This window comes from Pristis pectinata, chromosome 13 (assembly GCF_009764475.1).
Source record: "Pristis pectinata isolate sPriPec2 chromosome 13, sPriPec2.1.pri, whole genome shotgun sequence".
NCBI lineage: Eukaryota > Metazoa > Chordata > Chondrichthyes > Rhinopristiformes > Pristidae > Pristis > Pristis pectinata.
In genome coordinates this window covers 18,616,137-18,644,102 of record NC_067417.1, presented here as the reverse complement: position 1 = coordinate 18,644,102, position 27,966 = coordinate 18,616,137, and the positions used below count along the sequence as shown (strand labels likewise).

Genomic DNA, 27,966 nt, shown 5'->3' with positions numbered 1-27,966 from the left:
ATTAATATGGATGGGTGTCCACTGCTCAGTGTAGATGTGTTGGGCCAAATGGCCTGTTCCTCTGTGACATGGCTCTAAATTCTATTTGCATAGAATCCTTAGTATCACTGAGTTTTCCAAATGACTATGTTGTGTGGAATGTAAAACTGTACACAGGCAAAAGTGCAATTAAAAGGGGAAGTGGTTTTGTATATCTGCAATAAATAAGATACTGTAAACTAAGTGCTTGTCTTTGTTTTACTTTACCCTTGTCTTTCCTGTTGCTGCTTGAGACACCCATGGAACAAGGAGAGATGACCAGGAGGCAGGTCAGCCACTGCAATCACTGCTGCCAACCCTCTCCACTGTCAGGGTACCTCTGTGACGTCATCCGAGCACACGTATCACGTGACGGATTCTCCGCCTGGACGGCCTCAAAGACGTCGGGCTCTGACGTCACGCGGCCTCACGAGAGTTGGGAGCGGCCGGTTGAACCGGTAGCCGACGGAGGGAGGCGGTGAGTCTGGGCAACCTGTACAGCAGCCCGGAGACCATGGACGGTACGGAGGCTCCTTCTTCAGTGCTGGCACTGCATGTCTCCTCATTCACCCATTGACCAGCTGGAGTCGGGCGAGCGATGCCCGGAGCGTAGGCCCTGGGAACACGGCCCACTGGGGGTGGAGGTGCCGGTCATGGGCAGGGTTTGGGGGTGTAGTCGTCGGTGGCGCTTGGGTACCCGTGTCGGTGGGGGTGGGAGGGGATCGGCCGGTGGCGGGGGAGGGGGTCGGCCGGTGGGGTGGGGGGGCAGGTGGTGCAGGGGGAGGGGTCGGCAGGTGGCGCAGGGGGAGGGGTCGGCAGGTCGTTTCTCATCGGATCCAGTTAAACGAGAGGCCAGAAAAGGTGGTTCAAAGTGCTGGCTAAAAGGTTGGGGTTAAGGATGCAGAGCGCAAGAAGCACCTGTGTTTGTAAAGTATATTTTCCCTTAAGGCATCACAAAATGCGTCACATCTAAGGAATCGTATTTGAAGCGTAGCCTTTTGTTTTAGACAGGACTGATGGTTAATTTGCACAACAATTTGAACACCACTGCCTGCAAGTTTCTCTCCCAAGTCACACCATTCTGATTTGGAAATTTGTTACTCCTTTACTGCTGGCTCTAAATACCTGAACTTCCTTCACAGTAGCTCGATTGTAATAGTTTCACCTTGTGGACTGTAGTAGTTCAAGCAGGCGAATCGCCACTTCCCTCTTAAATTCAATTAGGGAATGACTTTAATTGCTGGCCTTGTTGTTGATGTTTTGCTCTGGGAATAATTTTTAAAAAATGTGGCTCCACAATCATAAATAAGAGATAACCAAGTGATATGTGCAGATTTGGATAGGATACCATGCAAGCTTTTTGTTTTGAGAGATGTTGACGGAAGCAGAGTCTTTTAATAATTTTTAAAGCAGAGGTAGATATGTGCATGGATAGACTGGCATGTGGAGTTGATGTACAATTAGATCAATTATGATCTTTGAAATGGCAGAGCAGGCTGGAAGGGCTGAATCGCCTTCTGCCTTAAATTCGTGTATGAAAAATTCCATTAATTACATGGCCTACTGGAGAAAGTCACGTGTTACTACCTCATCAAGAAGGCAGCACTTCCAACGTTGCAACACTACCTTAAGTGGTAGTGTCAACCTGAATTCAGTACTTCGTATTTGGTGGAAGATTTGAAATTTGAGGTTAGTCCACTTTGATTCAGCAAAAACTGACTGCAAAAAAAATGGCGATTTGCATTATTATAGTGCCTTTAACACAATAAAACTGACCGAGACGCTTCGTAAGTACATTTGAGAAAGATAAACAACAGGCCAGAAGAGGAGATTTTGGGAAGAGCTGCCAAAAACTTGGTTGAGGGAGGTTGATGTTACTTAGAAGTGTAGGGCCAGAGGTGTTGAGGTAGACTGATAGTATGAGCTTCATTAGGGTATCCAGATGAGATCAAAAGAATGGGAGGGGTGATTATGGGTGGCGTTGGGCAAAGAAGGAATCTAAGTGCAAGGCTGATCATATTAAAATCTGAACTGATATTATTATGGATCTGAGTGAACAAGGTCAGTGGGGCAACATGTAGGTAGGCATCGGAGCTTTGAATGAACTGTTATTAAATGGAGGCTTGCCAGAATGACATTGGAACCATAGACTCTGGAGTATGGAAGACATCACTGAGGATTTCAGCAGTTGATAGAATAAAATAGGGCAAAGCTAGATGTTACATAATTGAATGCATGTAGTCTTTGTGGAGTTTGAAATGGCTTGGATTTAAAAGAGAGCCTTTTTCTGAGGGAATGAGGGTTGGGGTTTAAACAATAGCACATGCTGACAGTCATTTCTATGGACAGGTGCATTGCTATTGATACATTAATGTTTTGTAAAGAATAAATCTTTTCACCTTAATTATTTAGTAAAGTGAAGTTCTGTCTCAATCTGAGCAAGATAGTCTTTGCAATATGAGCAATGGGAGGATGATGATGTATGTTGAAGGCAAATGATTAGCATGTAGTTAGAAAAGAGAATTGTTTGCTTCTAATTAACAATGCAAGGTGCAATCTTTGCAGTTAAACTTTTGTTTTGCAGTTTGGAGTGAAAAGTCAATTGATTCTGCTCTTACGAGGCTGGATTTGTTTGCCTTTGCATTTAAACTGGTTGACATAAAATGTCACTCATAATTTTAAGTTTCTAATTTTACTGCTCTGTGTAAGGCACAACAGTGGTTCCACACAGTTGCTTGTAAGTGTTTTCAAGTGTTACGGACTCAGTGAAAGTCCCTTTAAGATAGAGAGTGTGCGTGTGTGTGTGTGTGGCGTGCTTACGTCAATAGAAGATAAAGGACGTAATGACGTTGTTGAAGAAGAAGGAGAGAGAGAGAGAGAAGGGAGAGAGACACCAGCCTGCTAGTTTTCTCTATCGATGGATGAGAAACAATAACTGTGTCTGCCACTGAAATCCATGTATGGAAGTTGGAAGTAATCCGGTGGAGTTCACTTTGTTGCCGACCTGTAGAAGGAAACAGGTATTTGTGTGTGTGGACGACCACGATTCGGATGCTTTTCGGGGTGAGGAAGTCACTACCGAGTAAACACTGAAGTATCGTTTGGGTTCCATCGTGGAACATTTGGATTTCGTATTTACTCTCTCTGTGTTTCTCTACATCTACGTCTTATCTTCAGACAACAGTGGTTGTTGAAGAAGCCCTTGCTCATGTTTCACCTTATGGCTTGCGGAACTGAACTTTAAGAACCATTCCGGAACTTGGAGTTTGGGACTTCGGCACACACACACACACGAAGAGTTTAGTTTTTGGGGTTAACGTTCGAGGTTTAACATTTTTGAATTCTAACATACTAACTTTTTTACTTTTATTTTACGTATTATCATAAGTAGTGATTAATAAAATAGCTTTTAACACTGAATCATGCTCAGTGTGTTTCTTTTGTTGCTGGTTCGTGACACAAGTGAGAGGTTTTCTTGGAGGTTCCTGAACTGAACTTGTGCTGATGCTGCTTTGCTTTTTATAATTAATTTGAGAAATAAGCCATTTTCTGGGTTCTGTTGAGAAACGGAGGATTTGTATTTGGAGGGATAGAAATGAAAAGTTGAGGACTTATGCCAAACTTGGAATACTATGTGCATCCCTGGTTGCCATATCATAAAAAGAAAACAAAGTCACTACAAAGATGATTTATAAGGGAGAAAGGGGTTAGATAGTCTTAGGAGAGGTTTAAAGTTCGGCACAACATTGTGGGCCGAAGGGCCTGTATTGTGCTGTACTGTTCTATAAGGATGAAAGGAGAAATGAAGGGAAGATATATCAGGAAATGATGAAAAAGCTGGGTCTCTTACCTTGAGGAAAGAAACCTGAGGGAAGACATAATAAAGTTGTGAATAAATGTTTCCATTTGTGGGTAAGAGCATAACGAGAGACCATCGGTGCAGACAGCCACGAAGAAACCCAGTTCTGAATTCAAAGAGAAATGTGTGGAGCTAGTTTCCACAGAGTGATCCAAGTGCATAGTACAGATACATTTTAGGAGACTTGTCAATTACATGAGGGAGAAGGGAATAAAGGGTTCTATTGATTTTATTGAGGAAAGATGGAGGAGGCTTTACTAGGAGCATAAATCAAGTGGCATGGATTGATTCTCGAGTGGCCTATTTCTGTGTGATATATCTAATTTAACACACTACTTGTCAAACACTACCAAATTTACGTAACTGGAAGCTTCATGAGCTATCTACCCAGAATTACATTTTTCTTGAATTTTTCATTGCAAAAATTGCTACTTGTTACAGAAGACAGCACTAGTCCTGTGTTTACTTTTTAATAGATGGATGTATTTAGAATTTTCTCAACACAAAAAGATGATCTAAAGTTGGTGTAACTTGACTTACTTTGTAGGTTTGAATGTTTTGAAGCAGCCTAGTTCTGAAGTTGGCTTTTTTGAGGATTGAGTTTTGAAATCTTGGGCTTCTGGGCTAGGTAATGAAAATGCAGATGTATTTGTTTAATACTTTTAAAGCAGCCAGGCATAGAAATGTGAATAGAGCGCTGGATCCTACTTGCTTACTTTAAAGTTAACTGAGCAGCAAAGCTTTGTTGATGGCCAGTGGTGAATCAGAGTAGTTCTTTTGCAAAGACAAGCTACTTAAGTTTTTAAACAGTCTACTACAGGCACCAATCAATGTCAGTTTAATAATGGTTAAATGAGGAACTGTCTTTTATCATCATTGTTGCTTCCATTTTATTTTCACTGTGTGGATCTCGACAGTACTTTGAAGACAGTATTTTGAGCCGTAATCTTGAACTGAAAACTCCTGCCTGAGAGAAATGGGGTTTATGATAAGTCCAGTAGCTTTCATGGCAGCTTTCTGATTTTAATAAAATTAAGAAACAATTTGGGTACACTTGTCATGGTGCAATTTGAAATTGTCACTGCTGAGTTGGTAGTCCGTTGATGTAATTACGAAGTTACCTAATATTTTGCATGTTTCCTACAGAATGTTCCATGCTGTAGCAGAGTCAGAGTTATACAGCATGGAAACAGGCCTTTCAGTCCAACTCATCCATGTTGATCAAGTTGTCTACCTGAACTAGTCCCATTTGCCTGTGTTTGGCCCATATCCCTCTAAACCTTTCTTGTTTATGTACCTAATGTCTTTTAAATGTTGTAATTGTACCCACCTCTACAGCTGACCATCCACCTTATCTATGCCCCTCATGATTTTATATACCACTAAGGTGCTTCCTTTTTGGCAGTAAAAAATAGTTGCAGTGGGGACTTAAATGTTAGATGCATGTGATTTTAAAAAGTGCATTGTATTTATTAATAACTTGTCATTTCTCTTCATTACAGATACTTTGTTTCAGTTAAGGGTAAGTACTAAAATTCAGTCAAATTAATATTTTTCCGTTTTCACTCCCTTTAAATTTAACATTCACTGCTTGCCCTAATTAACTTCATCCTTTGCCTTGCACTGTTATCCTTTCTGTTATTTAATCTTTGCTTTCTGTTACACTATTGCGCTTTTCCCTCTCCCCCTTTCCATTCCTTTGTACTTGCTTAATCTCCTCATACTCTTACTTGTGTCCATATGACTTTAGGGTTATTCTGTTCTGTCAATATTGCCAAGAGACATCATTTATTTGCATGCTTGTATTCAGTTACCACATGCATATCGATAATATGAGGTCACTCATCTACACCATTAGTTTTGTACTATTTCTGTACTGACCAATTGCTTATCTTCCATTATGGTACAAATATACTGCTGTCCATTTCTCCTCCTTTAGTACCTGCAATTATTTGGTTTACTACTTTAAAAATTCTTTCACCTCCCCTTTAAGAGGGACCATTATCGTCCCGGTACCTAAGAAAAACAAGGTAACGTGCCTTAATGACTACTGCCCGGTGGCTCTAATATCCACCATCATGAAGTGCTTTGAGAGGCTGGTCATGACACATATTAACTCCTGCCTCCCAGACAACCTTGACCCACTGCAATTCGCCTACCACCAAAACAGGTCTACAGCAGATGCCATCTCCCTGGCCCTACACATCTCTGGAGCATCTGGACAGTAAAGACACCTACGTTAGACCATTGTTTATTGACTACAGCTCTGCCTTTAATACTATAATTCCAAGCCAACTCATCACCAGACTCTGAGACCTGGGGCTCAGCACTTCCCTTTGCAACTGGATCCTTGACTTCCTGACCAACAGACTGAAATCAGTAAGATAGGCAGCAACACTTCTGGCACGATTATTCTCAACACTGGTACCCTACAAGGCTGCGTCCTCAGCCCCCTACTCTACAACCTATACATTTCTTGCTGCCTCGGTAAAGCAGCCAGCATAATAAAAGACCCCACTCACCCCGGGCATTCTCTCTTCTCCCCCTTCCCATTGGGCAGAAGATAGAAAAGCCTGAAAGCACGTACCACCATGCTCAAGGACAGCTTCTATCCAGCTGTTACAAGACTATTGAACAGTTCCCTAGTACGATAAGATGGACTCTTGACCTCACAATCTACCTCATTATGACCTTGCACCTTATTGTTTGCCTGCACTGCACATTCTCTGTAACTGTAAATTTATTCTGCACTTTGTTATTGTTTTACCTTGTACTACCTTAATGCACTGTTGTAATGAATTGATCTGTATGAATGGTATGCAAGACAAGTTTTTCACTGTACCATATGTGACAACAATAAACCAATTTACCTCACCTCTGCAGACTTCACAATACCAGAACCTGCTCTCCATCCCTGATGCCCAATACACTGCTCTCTGTTAGATAGGGTGGTGTGGTCTGGAAACTGATCACCATATTTATACAGATAGTGGCTCCTCAATGCATACCTGTCTACAGATATATTTGTTTGGCAGGAAAAAAAAATCAAAATGCAGCCTGGGGTCAAGCTCACAAATGCATGGAAAATCAGAAGCCAAAAAGGACTGAGTGTTCATCTGTGTTAAGCTGCTGTGTGATTTGGTCTTGCTGTTTCCACAATATTGCTGCTTTGTCTTGGTGTTGTAGGTGGAGTCTATTGCATATTGTTGAAGTAAGATTTAGTTGCTGAACATTTACCCATAATATTGCAAGTTGTATTGGTGGAGGAATTGGTTTATTATGAGTCCAGTGAGAAGAGAGTTAAAAGAAAGCCCCTCTATCCTGGATGACATTGTGCTTTAATTGTCATGGCTGTATCTATTCAGGCAAATATTTTCTATTACAAATCTGGTTTTGCTCTGTGAACAATATGAAGGCTCAAGATCAGCTGGTGAGCCACTAAGTATTGAGATGCTTTGTTGTTGTAGCTGTGAGTGTGGCTTCAGATCTCGTCACAGCCTTGATCCAAATGTGAACAAAAGACGTGAATGCTCAAGTCAGTGAGAGGGATTGTCCTTGTAGTCGAGTTGGCAATGGATCAAAAGAGGGATTAAGGAACCCTGATAAAACTGATGTTAACATGAATCAATGACTAAACACTTGCTGCTCGGAATCTTATTTCACACACAGCCAGATGACTTTGGTTGTTGGAGATCAATTAGTTATGAGCTCCTGGACGTTGCTACACAGGGCTGTGCCCCAGCCCTAACTCTTTAGTTGCTTTATCAATGAGCTTGCTTTAATACTAAAGTCAGAAGTGGGGGTGATCACTGATGATTGCACAATTTTCAATTCCTTTTGCATCTCATTAAATGAGGCAGCCCTTGTCTGCAAGACCTGGGAAACATTTGAGCTTGGGGTTGCACATGGCAAGTAAAATTGCCACACAAGTTCGGGCAATGACCATCTCCAGTAGCTCATTTGATTGGCAACCCATCCATCACCCAACACATCACTCTCTCACCGCTACACGTAGGTTGCAGGGTATACCATTTATAAAGTGTGCTCTATTCATGTACTTGGGCTGTTCCAACAGTACCTCCAGAGCCATTAACCTTTACCAAGAAGAAGAACACAGTAGCAGGGACGTTGGAACATCCACCACCTGCAGATTCCTCTCCATCTTTGCTGGGTCTTAATCCTGGAACTCATCTGATTCTTGCTGGAGGACAAGGGTTTAGGAGGTACTGTTAGAGCGACCTAGGTATATAGCTAGAGCATTTTGGGAGCACCCTTGCCAGTGACACTTACTTTGTAAATGTATTCTGAAAAATCTTAGCTGTCTCCACTAAGAGTTTGTGAAAGTTAGCTCTATAATGGTGGTGCAGTTGAACGTTAGGAGCAAGTGGTTGGATTTGCTCTTGTTTTAAATGGTTAGCACTTCTCTGGTGGAAATGTTACTTACAGTTCTCATCCTAAACCTTGTATTCTGCTCAGGTCTTGCAGTGAGCTGTCTTGGCAGTTTAATCAGTATTCCTTTCTCAGTAACATCAAACTAAACAAATGTCAAGTCCTTCATTGATTTGCATATTGTGAAATCCTATCGGGCTCTTAGCTGTTATATTGTTTTCACTTCACCTATAATTGATTATGCAATGCTGTGCTTCCTGAATGTAAGTTTGTTAACTATAAGAGCCAGATGGGTGGGTAATATGTTTAAAGGAATTATCTTGCCTATCTTTGAGTTACAATTCTAGTAGTTAACTCATGGTCTCTTTACTTAAGATGATTATACTGCTTTCCTTCAGCCACCTGCTATATCCAAATTATATGATTTTATGCCAATCCAGGGAATGATTCTTTCATTTTGTCACTATGCCTGACAGAAGAACAGGTGCCTGGGTTTTGCAGTTTTAAAGACAGCAAAATTGGATGTTCTGTGACTTCCTGTTATGAAACTGACAACTTTGGGAGTGTGCACATATGCAATTAAGTGCAAAAATCTAAAAGTTGGTGTCAATATGATGCTCTTTGGACACTGCTGTTTTGCAGTTTCCTGTAGCATAATCTTCAGAAGTCAATGACCATTTTAAAAAAAGCAGCTTTGGGTACTTAGACTATCCTTGTTATTTTGAGGAGTTTATTTTTAAGTTTACACTTCGTTACTAGAGGTTAAGTTGGTTTTTAATGGAATATCTGGTCATAATTTCTACCTAATGTCCTCTCTGACTCTTTAAAAACTTCTGGTGATCATCATTCCATTAGATATATATTTCAAAATTCAGTGTTTTTCATAAAATTTACTTTTGTTACGGACTCAGTAAAAGTCCCTTTAAGATAGAGAGTGTGTGTGTATGTGTGTGTGGGGCGTGCTTACGTCAATAGAAGATAAAGGACGTAATGACGTTGTTGAAGGAAGAAGAAGAAGAAGAGAGAGAGAGAAGGGAGAGAGACACCAGCCTGCTTGTTTTCTCTATCGATGGATGAGAAACGATAACTGTGTTTGCCACTGAAATCCATGTATGGAAGTTGGAAGTAATCCGGTGGAGTTCACTTTGTTGCTGACCTGTAGAAGGAAACAGGTATTTGTATGTGGACGACCACGGTTCGGATGCTTTTCGGGGGTGAGGAAGTCACTACCGAGTAAACACTGAAGTGTCGTTTGGGTTCCATCGTGGAACATTTGGATTTCGTATGTACTCTCTCTATGTTTTTCTACATCTACATCTTATCTTCAGACAACGGTGGTTGTTGAAGAAGCCCTTGCTCATGTTTCACCTTATGGCTTGCGGAACTGAACTTTAAGAACCATTCCGGAACTGGGAGTTTTGGACTTTGTCACACACACACACGAAGAGTTTAGTTTTGGGGTTAACGTTCGAGGTTTAACATTCTTGAATTCTAACATACTAACATTTTTTTTAACTTTTATTTTACGTATTACCATAAGTAGTGATTAATAAAATAGTTTTTAACACTGAATCATGCTCAGTGTGTTTCTTTTGTTGCTGGTTTGTGACAAAATTGGGGGGTCGTCCGGGATAGTTCCCAAGGTTAACGAGTGTCGTCTGGGATTGTACCCCAGATTGACGAGATTTGTTCGAGATTCAATCCAAAGATTTTTGAGGGAGGTCTGAAAATTCTTTTTAATTGGCTTGTGTGTGTGGAAACCAGCAGCAATGGATATTAAGGCATTTTTGGAGTCACCAACCCAAAAGGGATTGGAGGTGGCGAAAAAGGATGATTTGATAAAGATTGCTACAAGGCTAAACCTTACAGAAGTAAAGCAGTCTATGAGAAAGGCAGATATTCAGAGATTGATAGCTGGCCATTATGTGGAAAAGAAGGTGTTTGAGAAGGAAGTGTTAAAACAGTTTCCTGGCAGTGAAATAGCAATTTCTGAGGCACAGGTGCAGCTGGCAAAGATAGAAGCTGAACGAGAACAAACCCAGTTAAAGATAGAGGCTGAACGAGAGCAAAAGAGATTAGAGGCCGAACGAGAACAAACCCAGTTAAAGATAGAGGCTGAACGAGAGCAAAATAAATTAGAGGCCGAACGAGAGATAACTCGGATGAAGTTAGAGGCGGAACGGGAACTAATTCGGTTAAAGTTTGAGGCAGAGGAGAAGGAAAAACAGAGGCAGCATGAGTTACAAATGAAGCGTAGGAGTTCGGAATCTGATTCTGATGATGGTTTTTCAGCCAGCAGGGAGGTTCGATTAGTCCCTCCTTTTGAGGAAGATCAGGTTGATCAGTATTTCCAACATTTTGAAAAGGTTGCTGTGAGTTCAAACTGGCCAAGGAAAGGATGGGCTCTTATGGTACAGAGTGTGATTAAAGGTAAAGCTCTTATTCTGCTTTGTCTGTTGAGGATGCAGCTGATTATACCAAGGTAAAACAAGCTATTTTGAAGGCTTATGAATTGGTCCCTGAGGCTTATAGACAAAAATTCAGAGACTTGAGGAAATCTGCAGATCAGACTTATATGGAATTTGCCAATGGAAAGAGAATATGTTTTGAACGATGGTGCCTGGCTAAAAATGTAGATGGGGATTATGATAAATTGACAGAATTGATACTAGTGGAAGACTTTAAAAGATGTGTTCCAGCTGAATTAACAACATATTTAAATGAAAAGGCAGTGGAAACTTTACAAGAAACTGCTAGGTTGGCAGATGATTATGCTTTAACCCATAAATCCAAATGGGGACAACCTAAAACCTTTCAAAAGAGTTACAAAGACAATCCAGGTAAACCAGAGATTAAATTGGGAGGTAATCAAAAAGGAAAAGATGAAAAGAAGCCAGGGCTGGAGAAATCTGTTGAGCGTACTTGTTATTACTGTAGGAAACCTGGCCACGTGATATCTAATTGTGCCCTTTTGAAGAAAAAGAAGGAAGCTGGGCCCAATGCTTGCTTTCAGGCAATTAAAAATCAAGAAGGTTTAGGAGATGCTGTTAAAGATCAGTCCTTGCAAGAGGGAAAAGTGGAAAAGTTGGAGGAGGTGAGAAAGGAATTCCGTTCGTATGTATCAGAGGGTTTTGTTTCACTGAATGATGAGTCACCCCAGGTGCCAGTGAAAATTCTTAGAGATACTGGGGCTAGTCAATCTCTCTTGCTGGACAGTGTTTTAAATTTTGGTGAAGAAAGTGACACTGGTGAAGTAAATCTAGTACAAGGCGTTACAGGTGAGACCATGTCTGTACCTTTTCACAGGGTGATTTTAAAGTCAAAGTTCATAGAAGGACCAGTCGAGATAGGGATAAGACCTAGTTTGCCAGTGGAAGGAGTTTCTTTGTTATTGGGAAATGACCTTGCAAATGGAGAAAGTGATCCTGTGGTACGGTTAACAACCAAACCAAGGATTGATGAGTCTGAGGATGATTCAGATGTTTACCCATCATGTGCGGTGACTCGAGCTAAAGCTAGAGAATTAGCCAAGACAGACAGTCCGGTGCAGTCTGATGTAGTTCCTTGTGACAGTCCTAAACAGGAAGAAGATTTTGATGCCTTATCTGAGACTTTTCTGTCTTCACTGGAGGATCAACATCCTTACAGTGAGCCTGAATTTAAAGATTTGTCTTTGTCGAGGAAGGATTTTATGGTGGAACAGAAAAAGGACCCTGAGTTGACAGAATTGAAAGAAAAAGCACTCTCATGTGAGGAGATTGAAAAGGTGCCAACTGGATACTATGTCAAAAATGGAGTGTTAATGAGGAAATGGAGACCTCCTCATGTTCCTGTTACTGAGGAATGGGAAGTTATTCATCAGGTTGTTGTTCCAAAAGTTTATAGGGATGAGATTTTAAACCTGGCCCATAGTATGCCTTTGGGTGGTCATTTTGGTGTGAATAAAACTGTAGGGAAGATCTTGAAACAATTCTATTGGCCTGGTTTGAGAAAAGATGTGGTGATGTTTTGTCGAACCTGCCACACATGTCAGATGGTAGGTAAACCAAATCAAAAACCCCCTGTGGCTCCTTTGAAACCAATTCCTGCTTTTGGGGAGCCCTTTTCGAAGGTGATTGTGGACTGTGTTGGCCCCTTACCAAAGTCTAAGACTGGAAATCAGTATTTGTTAACCATCATGTGTGCCACTTCTAGATTTCCAGAGGCAATACCCCTTAGAAATATTAAGGCCAAGACGGTGTCAAAGGCTCTTGTAAAATTTTTTACCTTGTTTGGTTTGCCAAAAGAAATCCAATCTGATCAAGGTAGTAATTTTATGTCAAAAATTTTTCAACAAATAGTCTATGAGCTGGGAGCAAAGCAGATTGTATCATCTGCATATCACCCAGAATCTCAAGGAGCTCTGGAGAGATTTCATTCTACTCTCAAAAATATGCTGAAGACTTATTGCTTTGAAAACACCAAGGATTGGGACGAAGGTATCCATTTACTTTTGTTTGCCGTTAGAGAATCGATCCAGGAGTCAATAGGATTTAGTCCGTTTGAGCTTGTGTTTGGACATAGGGTGAGAGGACCTTTGGAGTTGTTAAGAGAGCAATGGGTTAATGAGGAAGTTCACTTGAGTCTGTTGGACTATGTCCAAAAATTTAAAACTCGGTTGGAGAGAGTCTGCCAGCTAGCGAGAGAGAATCTAAAAACAAGCCAGATAAGAATGAAGACATATTTTGATAGACGTGCTCGGCCTAGGACATTCGCAGTGGGGCAAAAAGTGTTGGTATTTTTCCCTAGCCAAAATAATCCCTTGCAAGCTCGTTTTTCTGGACCCTATGTTATTGAATCTCGAGTGACTGATCTAACATATATAATCAAAACACCAGATAGACGCAAGAAAACACAACTCTGTCATGTAAACATGCTAAAACCTTATTATGAGAGGGATTCAGTTGTGGCCTTGGTGGATGGTGTAAAGGTTGTTTCTAGAATGCCTGATGTTGATGTTGAGGAAGGCCAATTTAGACCAAATATTGTTCCATCGAAACTGAAAAACCAAAATATCATGGAGAACCTTGAAACGAAGTTGGACCATTTACAAGTTTCACAAAAACAACAGATGAGAGAATTAATTTTAAAATTTAAAAATCTGTTCCCAGATGTTCCAAACAGAACATCGATAATTACCCATGATGTTGATGTTGGGGATGCAAAACCAATCAAACAACACCCATATCGAATGAATGTAGAAAAAAGTAAACTTGTTGATCAGGAAATAAAGTACATGTTGGAAAATGATATTATTAGACATTCTACTTCAAATTGGAGTTCGCCCTGTGTTATTGTACCTAAACCTGATGGAACTGTTAGATTTTGCACAGATTACAGGAAAGTGAATGCTGTAACAAAGTCAGATGCTTACCCTATTCCTAGAGTGGATGATTGCATAGATAGAGTGGGAAAGGCAAAATTTCTTACAAAGATTGACCTATTAAAAGGGTACTGGTGTGTTCCATTAACAGATAGAGGAAGGGAGATTTCAGCCTTCGTAACCCCTTCTGGATTGTATGAATACAATGTTTTGCCATTTGGAATGAAAAATGCTCCGGCAACATTTCAAAGAATGATTAATTCAGTGATTCATGGGTTAAAACATACAGATGCCTACATTGACGACTTAGTGACTGGGAATGATACTTGGGAAGATCACATCTCTGCGTTAGAAAGGTTGTTTGAAAGACTTTCCAAGGCTAACCTTACAGTTAACTTGGCTAAAAGTGAATTTGGCCATGCCACTGTGACGTATCTTGGTTATGTTGTAGGTCAAGGCAAGCAAGCTCCTGTTCAGGCAAAAGTTCAAGCAATATCTGAGTTCCCTATTCCCACAGGTACGAGGACTGTTAGAAGATTTTTGGGAATGGTTGGATATTATCGAAAATTTTGTAAAAATTTTGCTGATATTGCTCTTCCCCTAACTAATCTTCAGAAGAAGGGAGTAAAGTTTGTTTGGACAGATTCTTGTCAAGAAGCATTTGAGAAGCTGAAAGCCATTTTATGCTACCATCCTGTACTCAGAACACCTGACTTTGAAAAGCCATTTTCATTAGCAGTAGATGCCAGTGATGAAGCTGCAGGAGCTGTGTTGTTGCAGAAGGGTGACCTTGATGATATTGACCATCCTGTAGCTTACTTTTCAAAGAAATTTAATGAGCATCAAAAGAATTATTCCACCATAGAGAAAGAATTACTGTCGCTTGTTTTAGCCTTGCAACATTTCAGTGTATATGTTTGCACCGCTCAGAAACCATTGACTGTGTATACAGATCATAACCCATTGGTGTTTCTGAGCCGAGTCAAAAACAAGAACAGAAGGCTGTTAAACTGGAGTTTAATTTTGCAAGAGTTTGATCTCATGATAACTCACATTAAAGGCAAAGATAATGTGATTGCTGATTGTCTTTCCCGATGTTAAATGGGAAACATGTATCTGTACTAATCTGATAGTCTGTAGTTGTGTAGCATGATAATTATTAACATTATTAACTATGCGCGGTTAAAATTTTCTTGGGAAAATTTTTTTTTAGGTGGGAGGTGTTACGGACTCAGTAAAAGTCCCTTTAAGATAGAGAGTGTGTGTGTATGTGTGTGTGGGGCGTGCTTACGTCAATAGAAGATAAAGGACGTAATGACGTTGTTGAAGGAAGAAGAAGAAGAAGAGAGAGAGAGAAGGGAGAGAGACACCAGCCTGCTTGTTTTCTCTATCGATGGATGAGAAACGATAACTGTGTTTGCCACTGAAATCCATGTATGGAAGTTGGAAGTAATCCGGTGGAGTTCACTTTGTTGCTGACCTGTAGAAGGAAACAGGTATTTGTATGTGGACGACCACGGTTCGGATGCTTTTCGGGGGTGAGGAAGTCACTACCGAGTAAACACTGAAGTGTCGTTTGGGTTCCATCGTGGAACATTTGGATTTCGTATGTACTCTCTCTATGTTTTTCTACATCTACATCTTATCTTCAGACAACGGTGGTTGTTGAAGAAGCCCTTGCTCATGTTTCACCTTATGGCTCGCGGAACTGAACTTTAAGAACCATTCCGGAACTGGGAGTTTTGGACTTTGTCACACACACACACGAAGAGTTTAGTTTTGGGGTTAACGTTCGAGGTTTAACATTCTTGAATTCTAACATACTAACATTTTTTTTTACTTTTATTTTACGTATTACCATAAGTAGTGATTAATAAAATAGTTTTTAACACTGAATCATGCTCAGTGTGTTTCTTTTGTTGCTGGTTTGTGACACTTTGTTTAATACTTCACCTTCCACCTTATTTCCATTTGCATTCCAACTTTTATTTCACACACTATAAACTATTAGTTTAAAAATGTGCTCTTTCTAGTCTGAGAATTCCTTGATGTGGCTGGTTGCTCAGTCTGCTTGATAACGTTACTGTTCTAGGGTACCAGAGATCCCTGGAACTGATGCCAGAGACCGCTCACTGTTCAAAAGGGATAAATCCACATCACAGAGACTCCTAGATCTTAATATGCAACTAAATTCAGTGACAATGATGAGTGCCATAACTGACTGAAAAATCTGGACTATTGATTAACTCATTTGAGTTCACTGAATTTCAATTGCATTGTCAACTTTGCATTGGAAGATTTTGGATTTATTGCTTGCAGAGACCAAATGTAAAATTTACGGTGATGTTACTAAGATTCTGCTGAGCTTATTGGAGGTGCCAAACTTTGAAGTAAAACGAGTAACAGCTACCAAGTCTGTCATCTCAGGTGAGAACCAGAATGGTCCATACCCATGTTGGCAGTCATTTGGTGTCTGAGCAACACACAAATGCTGGAGGAACTCATCTGCAGAATCTCTTGTGTCTCTGATTTTGGTGTCTGAGAACAACTTGTAAAATTTTCATCAGTTTTGAAATTGACTACCAACTACCAAAACGAGCAAATTAACAACTAGTACTAATGATTACTAATAAAATACTAGTTTAAGAATTGATGCCAATTATACGGTATTTAACAGTGTGGCAGGAAAGGCTGCACAATGAACTAACTAAGCTATCCAGCTTTGTGAGAAAACATACCACGTGGCAAACCAGAACTAGAAGTTCCCAAACTTAATACCTAGTCTGGTTGAATAAGCTGATTTTTAACAAATAAAAAAAGTTGGTGAGGTGAGGTTTATGACTGTAGGTTTCAAGTGCTTCGGGAACAAAAAAACAAGGAGGGACTTCTCATTTTGATCGTTATCCTCTAACCCTGCCACTTCCCACCACCAAGAGGTTGCATCGCTGTGATCAACTATGATGCCATTAGAGGTCAAGTCTCTCATTGTTCTGGGTCACAAAGTTTCATGCCATAGCATTTGCTATGTACATTTGTAGTTCTATGATCAAAAATTGTCAAGTGAGAACTAGATACAGGAAAAGGACAAGAATTTGAAGTTAATGTTTGCTGTGCATTGCAGGGGGTTACTTGAACTTCTGAAAATCTTTTACAGTTTACGTCAAAACAACTGGAGCGATTGGCAAAGAAGGCTGAAAAAGACTCAAAATCTGAACAAGCAAAAGTGAAGAAGGTTAGCATTCAGTTTGTGTTATTTCACTGAAGTTTCACAACTGAAACCAACTAATTACATTCTTAAGACAGTTTGTGTGCACCAGATGGGATAAGATTAAATTGGATAACATTTGGCACCACTTGTTTCATCTTCTGTTGGTCCTGTTTGGGAGAAGGGTAGAATTGTCGAACATAATAACCTTCTAAAAGCTAATAATACAAATAGTCACATTATCAATAAAGGTAATTTTAGAATTGATGCTAATTATACGGTATTTAACAGTGTGGCAGGAAAGGCTCCACAATGTGAACTAACTAAGCTATCCAGCTTTGTTCTCATCCCTTTATAACTTAGTCATTTTACTTTTTAAGTATGTAAATTTGTTAGCCTACACAAAATTTTACCTCATTTCCACTGAAATGTTAGAAAACTAACCATCACCCTGCTTTCTCTAAGGCTCTTCAACAAAAAAACATTGAAGGAGCAAAGATCTATGCAGAAAATGCAATCAGAAAGAAAAATGAAGGCCTTAACTGGTTACGGACAGCTTCCCGAGTTGATGCAGTAGCGTCGAAAGTACAGACAGCAGTTACAATGAAAGGGGTATGGAATAGTTACCTGTGACTTGGCTTTCTAAAGGAACTAATTTCCCACTTCCAGATAATTGTTGTGATATTTGATTTCTCTATGGCCCAGAAACCTATTTTGGCTCTGAACCTACTTATTGCTTGAAGTCATTTTTATTTTCAGTTCTGTTTAGAAATGGTTTTTGATTTTCATTAATGTTCTGCGAAATCAGTTAATTTCTTAAATATCTTTAGTTAATACATATATACATCAACTTTCCATCTTTAAACGTAGCAAAAATCAAGATAACAACAGTTATAAATTGATGTGATCTAGCTGTGCACTAATTCTGCAAACTACAACATAAATCTGTTCTGTGATCTGAAATCCACTTTTCCAATGACACCTGCCATTTGCTAAACACGATAATAGATCGTCTTATCACTGCTTTAAGGAGATGTGAACTCCATCATTCATATCTGTGCTTTACTTAAGTAGGCAAGGAAGTTGAACTGAGACTATTTTGTGATTTGAGTTTGATTTGAAATATACTTAGCACTGAAGATGATACTGCCAAACACAATATTTTGTTGGTCCTCTTATATCAAATGCCCCCATGAGTCCACCTATTCTGCCATTCAATAATATCATAGCTGTTCTGATTTCTAGCCTCAACTCTTATTTTTCTGCCTAATCCCCATAATGTTTAATTTCTCTGTAGCCAAAAATCCACTTTAGCTCATGTATATCTTTGGTTCGTATTTTTACTCTTTTTTTTTCCATCACCATTGTGCCATTGAATTTGAGGCCAGCTGGAGACACTGGTGCATTCATAAATCTGAAAGTTGCATGGACTTTATTAAGGCTTTTGATAAGTTCCCAAAGGTTACAGCCCATGAAATCCAGGGCAATTTGCAAATTGGATCCAAAATTGACTTGATGGGGGCATGCTTAAAGTTATTAAGGGAGCAAAATGGGAGTATGAGGGTGACCACTGGAAAAGTAGGACACATTGGAGACCAAAGTGGCAGTCTGTGTTTGGAGATGAAGAGCACTGGCGAGGTCTTAAATGAATACTGTCATCTATATTTACTAAGGAGAAGAACCTTGTGGTTGGAGAAAGAATTACCGTTGAAAAGGAAGAGAGATTAGATGTCTGAGCAGGCTTAAAGGTGGATAGGTCCCAGTGCCTGATGAGATGTATCACAGACTGCTATGGGAGGCAAGAGAGGGGAATGCTGGGGCTTTACCAGAAATTTTTAAATCTTATTTGGCTGCAAAAGGTGCCAGGCTGCAGCATAGCAAATGTGCTACCTTTATTCAAGCAGGGCAGTAAGATTGATTCAGATATTTATAAGATGGTGAATCTAACAACAGTGAAAGGGAAATTATTGAGAAAAAAATTGAGGACAGGATTAATCCACACTTAGAGAAGCAGGAATTGATCAGGCGAAGTCAGCATGGCTTGCTAAGGACAAGTCCTGTCTGACTAATTGGATTGAGTTTTCAAGGAGGTGACTAAAAAGTGTGTCATTAGGGTAGTGCAGTTGATGTAGTCTCCATGGAGGCTTTTGACAGGGTCCTACGTGAGAGTCTGATCTAAAAGGTTTGAGCTCATGGGATCCGGGGTAATTTGCAAATTGGCTTTGTGTTAGGAGGCAGTGAGTGATAGCCAAGGTTTGTTCTGCGATTGAAAGTCTGTGACGAGTGGAGTACTGCAGGATTGATGCTGCTTGTTGTGTATATTAGCAATGTGGATGTGAATATAGGGGGGATGACCAGTAGTTTGGCAGATGATGCGAAGGTTGATAGTGTTGTGGATAGTAAGAAGAATAGTTTTCAGCTATAGCACAATATTGATCAATTGGTAAGATGAGCAGAGAAATGGCAGATGGCATTTAATCCTGCAAAATATGAGGAATTGCATTTTGAGGGTTAATAATATTGGCATATACACATTGAATGGTAGGACCCCAGGTCAGAGGGACCTTTGTCTACATGTCCAAGTATACCTGAAGGCAGCAACGCTGTAGAAGACAATGGGAAGGGGGCTCTGGTGAATAAAGGGTTATGCTATCTCTTGTCACAAACCAGCAACAAAAGAAACACACTGAGCATGATTCAGTGTTAAAAACTATTTTATTAATCACTACTTATGATAATACGTAAAATAAAAGTAAAAATGTTAGTATGTTAGAATTCAAAAATGTTAAACCTCGAACGTTAACCCCAAAACTAAACTCTTCGTGTGTGTGTGTGTGTGACAAAGTCCAAAACTCCCAGTTCCGGAATGGTTCTTAAAGTTCAGTTCCGCAAGCCATAAGGTGAAACATGAGCAAGGGCTTCTTCAACAACCACCGTTGTCTGAAGATAAGATGTAGATGTAGAAAAACATAGAGAGAGTACATACGAAATCCAAATGTTCCACGATGGAACCCAAACGACACTTCAGTGTTTACTCAGTAGTGACTTCCTCACCCCGAAAAGCATCCGAACCGTGGTCGTCCACACACAAATACCTGTTTCCTTCTACAGGTCAGCAACAAAGTGAACTCCACCGGATTACTTCCAACTTCCATACATGGATTTCAGTGGCAAACACAGTTATTGTTTCTCATCCATCGATAGAGAAAACAAGCAGGCTGGTGTCTCTCTCCCTTCTCTCTCTCTCTCTCTCCTTCTTCTTCTAACTTCTTCAACAACGTCATTACGTCCTTTATCTTCTATTGACGTAAGCACGCCCCACACATACACACACACTCTCTAAAAGGGACTTTCACTGAGTCTGTAACACTCTCTACTGGTAAACAGCTTGAGCCACCTGCTCTTGTAAGGAGTTGCTGAGCTTGGCTAATAAGTTGCTGAGCTTCAAGGCCACAAGAATAGGGTTGTTTCAGACTAACTGTGAAAGATGTGTTAACCTGTCTGGCTGCACATAGCAGCCTTGGCTTGACCCATGGTAGCGTGAGCTGGTCAAGCATACCCAAATATGGGTATGCCTGTGCAGTAGGTGGACACCCACCGGAGAACAATGTATTTAAGTTTGTTAGTACCCTGTATTCCTTAAGTCAGGCCACATGCAGGTAAGAGCAGCTCTGACTGTTTGCTCCTCCATGTACCCCTACTCCCACTAGTGTTAAACAATAAAGAACTTTTTGTACGCTCCTTGGTTCTGTTGTTTGCTTTATTACAGCATAGGTCGACTTTCACAACACAGGCAAATTAGGTAGTTAAGAAGGCATATGGGATACTTGCATTCAGTAGCTAGAGCACAGAATGTAAGAGCAGGAAGGTTATAGTATAACCATATAAAACATTAGGTAGTTCACAACTGGATTATTGTGTACAGTTTTGGTTACTAAACTCTAGGAAAGGTGTGATTTACCCTTGAGAATGCAGAGGAGATTTACCAGGATGTTGCCTGGAATGGAGTGTTTCAGTTATGAGGATAGATTGGATGGGCTGGATTTTTCTTCTTTGGAGTAGAGAAGGCCAAAGGGTGACCTGATTGAGGTGGATAAAATTATGAGGGGTGCGACTTGAGCAGTGAAAAACTTTTCGCCTTAACAGATGTCAATGATCAGAATCATGGGTTTAATGTAAGGGATAGGAGATTTAGAGGGAATTAGAGGAAGATTTTTTGTAATGGTTAAAATCTGAAAATCAGTTACTTAGAAGTATTTAGATGAACACTTGAAGCACAATGGCACGCAAAGCTAAGAGCAGAGCGCTAGGAAATGTGGCTAGGCTGTTTCCCTTGGTTGGTGAGTCCAGGACCAGAGGGCACAATCTTAGAATTAGAGGGTACAGTTTCAAAACAGAGATGAGGAAAAATTTCTTTAGCCAGAGGGTGGTGAATTTGTGGAACTCCTTGCCACATACAGCAGTGGAGGCCAGATCAGTGGGGGTGTTCAAGGAGGAGATAGATATCTAAATAGTCAGGATATCAAGGGATATGGGGATAAGGCCAGTAATTGGGATTAGAATAGTTTTATTTTTTTTCTTCTTCCCCCATTCCCCATTTCTCATTTCTATTTCCCTTTCCTTGGAGCAGACTCGATGGGCCGAATGGCCTGTTTCTGCTCCCTTGTCTTGTCTTGTGATTGAATGGCACCTCCTATAGATGTATGGGGATTGATTAGAAGACTGCATGTGTTTAGAAAGCCACATGCTGCATCCCAAGAGCAAAACATAAGAACTGCATGCTTTCAATTTACCGCCAGCAAAGTTTTATCAATGGAAAAAGTGATTTTTTTCCAGTGGGTCTTCAGGGTTTTTGTTTTTTTTCCTGTTAAAATAGAATCATCCAAGCCCTAAATATACTTAATGATTCAGCAATAATATTTGCTTATTGCTGAATTATTAAATATGATTAGGGCTTGATTGTGCACTCCAAGTGAGCAAGCGGAATTTCTGTGTAACTTGTTAGTGCTTGTGATTAATAATACTAATACTCATTTTTTTGAAGCTTACCAATTTTTGAATATTTTTCTTGTACCTAGGTTACAAAGAACATGGCACGTGTTACACAAGGACTGGATAAGGCACTGAAATCGATGGATTTACAGAAAATTTCTGCTGTAATGGACAAATTTGAACAACAAGTTCAAAATCTAGATGTACACACTTCAGTGAGTACTTAATGTTATTTTTACACTGTTGAAGACAGCAGCAAAATTTGTATAGGTTCTTATGGATAAAAATTGTATATTCATGAATATTTTTCTTTGAATGTTCCTTGGAATATTTTTTGCCTTGTTTCTCCCCTCTGTCAAGATTTAAGTGCATATATTGTTTAGTTAATTGCTACATTTTTACCAAGTGACTTTTTGTATGCTTTTAGGTGATGGAAGACTCTATGAGCTCTGCAATGACATTAACCACTCCTCAGGAACAGGTTGACAGCCTCATTTTGCAGATTGCAGAGGAGAATGGTTTGGAGGTCATGGACCAACTGAACCAACTTCCAGCAGGTGCAGCATCCCTTGGTGAATCCTCAGTACGTGAACAGGACAAGGAAGACCAGCTTTCAAGAAGGTGGGTGCTGTAGGCCACTTAATATCTGAAATTGTTGTACAGCATTACTGATGTATCTTGCCAACTATCTTATTGTTCTGGCTGCAGCAAAAGTCATGCAACAAAAACTCTGTTAAATTGAACAAGCTTTCATGGGACTGCCGTATGCTACCAGGCTGAAATATAATGCAGCTGACAGTAACACTTTTAAATTTTATAACCACTGCTATATTTCATTAACATTCCTTGTCATTATAACACTGCTTAATAAGACTTTTCATTGGAATGTAACAATAGTGATTCCCAATACGAAAGTTCCATCTTGTAGCCATGAGATGAGCTGACAATTCCTTTCTTATTCCCCCCAAGTTCCTCTGTAAATCACCTTGTTTAAGGTGGTGATTGGTATACGTTAATCTATAATTTATCTTTGTTCACCCCTCTTTCCCGAAAAGGTGGCACAGTGGTGAAGCAATTTGTGCTGCTGCCTCATAACTCTAGTGACCCAGTTTCAATCCTGACCTTGGTTGCTGTCTGTATAGTATTTGAACATTCTCCCCATGACCATGAGGGTAATCCAATTTCCTCCCATTTCCCAAAGATGTGCTGGTAGGTTAATTGGCTCCTGTAAATTTTCTCTTTGTATAATTAAGTGGCAAAATAATCAAAAGGGTGGGGGGGGGTGTTTTATGGGCATCTGAGAGAAAATAAGAGAGGCAGGAAAATAAGAGGGTGAATGAGTGATGGGAGCCAGTATACACCTGATGGGTTTGAGAGAGAAACACTTTGTTGATAAAATGATCAGAACCCCCATGGCAGGAACTTTCTGTTCTACCTTTATCCCTTCTTTCTTGGCCTTTGGTTTGCTGTGCATCATCTACACTCCATACCCACTGTTCTTTCTCTTGCTATTTTATATTTACTGTCTGCTCCTATTCCACTCAGAAATGACCACATTCTCCTTTCTTATTGTAAATAGCGTACATCTCCAGGTTACATGTTGCCGTCACTATCCAAAAATGGACTTTTCTTCTATTCTTGTTAATCGTTGAAAATTCAAGAGGATTTAATTTTGAAAATTCAAGAGGATTTAAGTTCTTGCCTAGATTAGTTTATAGGTGTGATTAGCACCCCATAAGTATAATTTGGGATCAAATATATCTTAGAATATCAGTTCTTGCTGAGCTTTTTCTATTTTTCACATTGAAGAAATATTCAGCTGAAATAAAACATTTTCTCAGCAGGTGATGTAATCCCTGCTGATTTATATTTGTACTATCCAAGTGGGCTGTCTTATGACTATAGTACACTTTATATCATTATCTCAATTAATTCTTACCTCAGAGTAGAATGACCATGTGAATGTGCAAATAAGGAATAGACCACTTGGCCCCTCAAACCTTCTCTGTCATTTTTGGTTACATGCCACATCATGGTTAATCTAGTTGTAACCTTAACACTGCATCCCCATCTACTTGTGGTCATCCTTACTTTATCAAGTGTTTACCTAACCGCCTTAAAAATATTCAAGAACTCAGTTCCAAAGATTTGCAACCCTCTGCGAAAAAAAAACTTGCCTCAGCGGTTTAACTGGGTGACCCCTTATTTTTAAAGAGTGACCTGTTATTCTAGATTATCCCACAAGAGGCAAACATCCTTTTCACATCCACCCTGTCAAGATCCCTTGGAATTTTATCAGTTTCAGTCAAGTTCCTTTGCTATTTTAAACACCAACAGGTAAATTCCCAGCTTCTCAAAACTTTCCTCATAATGTAATTAGTGATTTCTGATCCAGACAAACTTTCAATAACAACTTAATCCCAATTAACTTTGGCATCTACTTAACCTATCTCCTCTCAAAGAATACCTAAGCAGTAGTGCTAAAGGAATAGAATTGATTTTATAGCTAAATATTACAATCTCACACCATCTTCTGAGTTTGGCAAAAATTTGACTCTTCAAAGGTGAGAAATAACGACATATTCCAACAATCATCCTCTGCTTATCTACCCTGTACAACTTCCCTGCGGAGACAGCTTTAAGGGGTAGGGCAGTTAGATATAATTCCAACTGGGCGGACCCCAGACTTTCGTTTTACAATGCTGTGGAAGATGTGAATAATAATTTTTATCTTTGGTTGTAACTATTCCTCTTTGCACTATGTTAAAGTGTTCACTGAAATTATTATTACGTTACTACCCCCAACCCTGCAGTTAGAAATGGGCTTGTGGAAGATGACATTTTTATTTCTAGTTGGCTGTATTTAAGAGCTTTGCTTATAAAACATGAACTACAACATGAAAAAATTATTTTAATTTCTACTGTTTGGTGTATTTTCATTCTTCTTTTCCAGGTTGGCTGCTTTGAGGAATTGAAAGTGGGATTGATGTGTAATCCAGAATGATGGCGTGTAATCTGCATTATCTTTCCTACACTGTCACTGGGACAATGTACAATGTGTATAATGCCTAAAAACACATACTGTCACTTGCTAGATTGATAGGCTACTTTTACATTTAAATCTGGAGAGAGTCTGATCTGAACTAAAAAGGATTTGTACATTAAAGTCTGTATACCTCTTTAAAATCACACCCTTTAAAGTTAATATTGGCATTACTGAAATGATTTTTTGAGTTTGATACAAAATGTACAAATGATGTACATATGCAAATTGATTTGTAAATGTGCTTCAGATCTGCAGTGGATGTACAATAATCAGTTACACACTTGTAGTCTCAGTTCTGAGACCAGCATGACTTGAATATTTCAAAGGCCATATTTTCCAAAATGCATCGAACTAGTGACCATACTTTTTTGAAATGCTGGAAGAACTTAATTCTACAGACTACTGATTTGGAGAATTTTGCAAACAAAAAACGTTAAATATCCAAGGACTTAATAATTACTTAAAATACTTTGAAGTCAATTTGTCCTGTAGGACATGTGTAACCTTGCTGTTGACTGTCACTTCCACAATGATATTATGGTATCTTCTGTGCAGGAGCTAGGGGCTCAAAAGAAAAGGTGATGGATTCTTAATCTTGTTCTATTGTGTTTAAATGGGGTAGTAAGGCATGCTTTTGGTTGATATCTTTTATGTCCATGGAACACAAGGAGACTACTGATGGTTTGTACAAGTGTACTTGCAATCTATTTATTTATAGACACTTATTAAGTAATGGCCATTGGTCTGTTAACCAATCAAGAAAACATACAGATAAGAACTACAGTTCTGTAAGCAGCTAAAATTTTGATCAAAATTCTGATCTTAAGTGCCTCTTAATACCTATTCTGTTTTTGCTTTGTTTTCTGCATTAACATTAGTCATGCAGCTACATATTGATTGCATTTAATCTAATGTTTATCTGAAGAGCTCAAGTCTCTTCAGGTGAGCATCAAGATAATGTTCAGTGTAAATGATTTGCAAGGACCTTGTAAACTGTAATTTGAATGTGTGCATTTCAGACTTAATTATTCAAGAGTAGGAGGGAAAAAAAATCAGTAAGAATCGCAGTGCCATTCTGTGAGTGTTCAAGATGGCAATAGCCATGGAGTGATATTTTGTAAAGGTGCTCTTAGAAATTATCCTTAAAAGAAGTAAATATCGTGGAAGGCTTAACATCGTGTTGGAAATACACAAGTTATCCATTCTGACGTACACCTGTCTTATGCAGTTAAAATGCCTCACTCCTACATACCAAATTTTGTAAGAAATGCCTTGGGATCCAAAAACTTTTGTGCAACATTGATTTTGATAATCTATTATTAGTGTAAAAGGTGCCCTAAATTCATTCAGATGTGCCCAGTTGCTTCAGTAATCAATTTATTTTAGAATCTAATCAAATTGCGATACTACCAAATCCGTTTCAATGCTGGAAATCAATGGTCAAAGTTTTAATGACTGACTCTATTAATACAGTACATATTACATCTTCAGAGGTTAGGATTTAGACACAGATCTCTTTAAAACCAATTGTGATTTTGCTGAGCTGCACTTTTATTATATCATATTGTCAAAAGTAGAAGGAAATTGACTGCTTAATCAGCTAACTTAAAAAATGCATTGTATGAAAACAATAACTATTTGTTTGTCAGGCTTTAATTCTCCTGTCAGTTTAATTTAACAGTCATATTGCCTTTGAATTATCTTGATATAACCCAGTTCACATGGTGCCTATATGATTAATAATGCTGATTATAAACTAGAATAATCTGAAAATGTACCTGCACCATGAAGATAATTGCATTGTCAAAAGCATGTGGATCTGAGATGTCTAAATATGGGAAATGCTTTACAAGTACTCCTGCAGTTCATTCTTGTACTTTTAATTATTGTAGTAATATGCATTTGTTTGTGATTTAGACACTTCCAAACATTTGAAGATGTGCCTGTTCATTTTAGTTAATACTCATTTAAAATGGATTTTGTTGATGTACAGTGTGGTTGTGTAAAATATTGGTTGTTTAAGGCTCTTCCTTTTTGTGATGGGTTATTTTGATTAATGTGGAAGGTAACATGAAATTTTACTTCTAATGTTTATATTTTGAAATAAAGAATTTAAATCCCAGTGTCTGTTTTTAATCAATTTGAGAATAATGAATGTTAACAGCATCCTGCCACAAGGGGGTGCATGAATCTTGTTTGTTGAGCATGCAAACCCCAGTCATGTAACTGATGTAAAAGGTTATCAGGCCATTTGAATTGTAGTGCAGCAGCTATTATTGAACAAAGGACCCAGATTTGCTAGAATGCTATTTTGTTAAAATGACCTTGTCCAATTGAACAGGTGCTAATTCTGTTTAAATCTTAAATGCCTATTTCCTACCTTATAACAGTGACATGCTCAATTTCATTGAGAGGCTGGTTGTTCTGCAGACTGAGCTGCCTTCATTCCAATGTAGGTAAGCTATTCAACCACAAGATTTGTAATATATTTTCAGCCTGCCTTTACCATGTCAACATGTTTTCTTCAGAATTGAGTTAGTGGAAAATAAACAGATCTGGGAACCACATAGTGTTGAACATTAGTTTCTATAACATTCGTAAAACTTGCAAACAATTCTTGCATCTTATAAAATGAAACATGGTGTTTTGCTATGTTCAACAAAGGAAATGTTTACTTTTGCATGAGTATTTTCAACTGTCAATGAAATTTACTTTCATATTGTACTAATCGTGCAATTAACAAGTGCTATTTGGATTATCATGCATTGGTTTGGTTTAGTTATCGAGTAAAGTTCATGTTCTTCCCCTTGTAACTGGAACACTTAGATTCCTTCCACAAAGATTCACGGTATAATGCCAGCCAAGTAGAAGACAGTAGTTTTAGACTGTGACTGCTAATCTTATAATATAAAAGCTGTGCAAGTTAATTTCTAAAAACATTATTTAATACTAAAATGCCTTGCATGAAATGGTCTTAAAGTGTATTTACGATTTTTGAATGCTTAAAATCATTTGAATAGTCTGGCTGGTTCAGATACATTAATTTTTCAAAAACAGGTATTTAAAGTTTTTTGTCAGATGGCAGGCAAGTGGAA

At 39.1% G+C, this 27,966-nt stretch overlaps 1 protein-coding gene across 1 annotated transcript; it reads left to right on the top strand.

Annotated features, from left to right (window-relative positions):
- Nucleotides 1–427: 427 nt before the first annotated feature.
- Nucleotides 428–26,993, top strand: chmp1a (charged multivesicular body protein 1A). Its single transcript, XM_052028453.1, has 7 exons — nucleotides 428–539; nucleotides 5,380–5,399; nucleotides 16,783–16,860; nucleotides 17,299–17,445; nucleotides 21,912–22,040; nucleotides 22,253–22,446; nucleotides 24,779–26,993. The coding sequence occupies exons 1-7, from the start codon at nucleotides 533–535 to the stop codon at nucleotides 24,798–24,800; spliced, it is 597 nt and encodes a 198-aa protein (XP_051884413.1). The 5' UTR covers nucleotides 428–532; the 3' UTR covers nucleotides 24,801–26,993.
- Nucleotides 26,994–27,966: the final 973 nt, after the last annotated feature.

Coding starts and splice junctions, on each gene's coding strand:
- chmp1a (XM_052028453.1), top strand. Junction 16,861..17,298: donor AACAAGCAAAAGTGAAGAAG/GTTAGCATTCAG, acceptor GCTTTCTCTAAG/GCTCTTCAACAAAAAAACAT. Junction 22,447..24,778: donor GAAGACCAGCTTTCAAGAAG/GTGGGTGCTGTA, acceptor CTTCTTTTCCAG/GTTGGCTGCTTTGAGGAATT.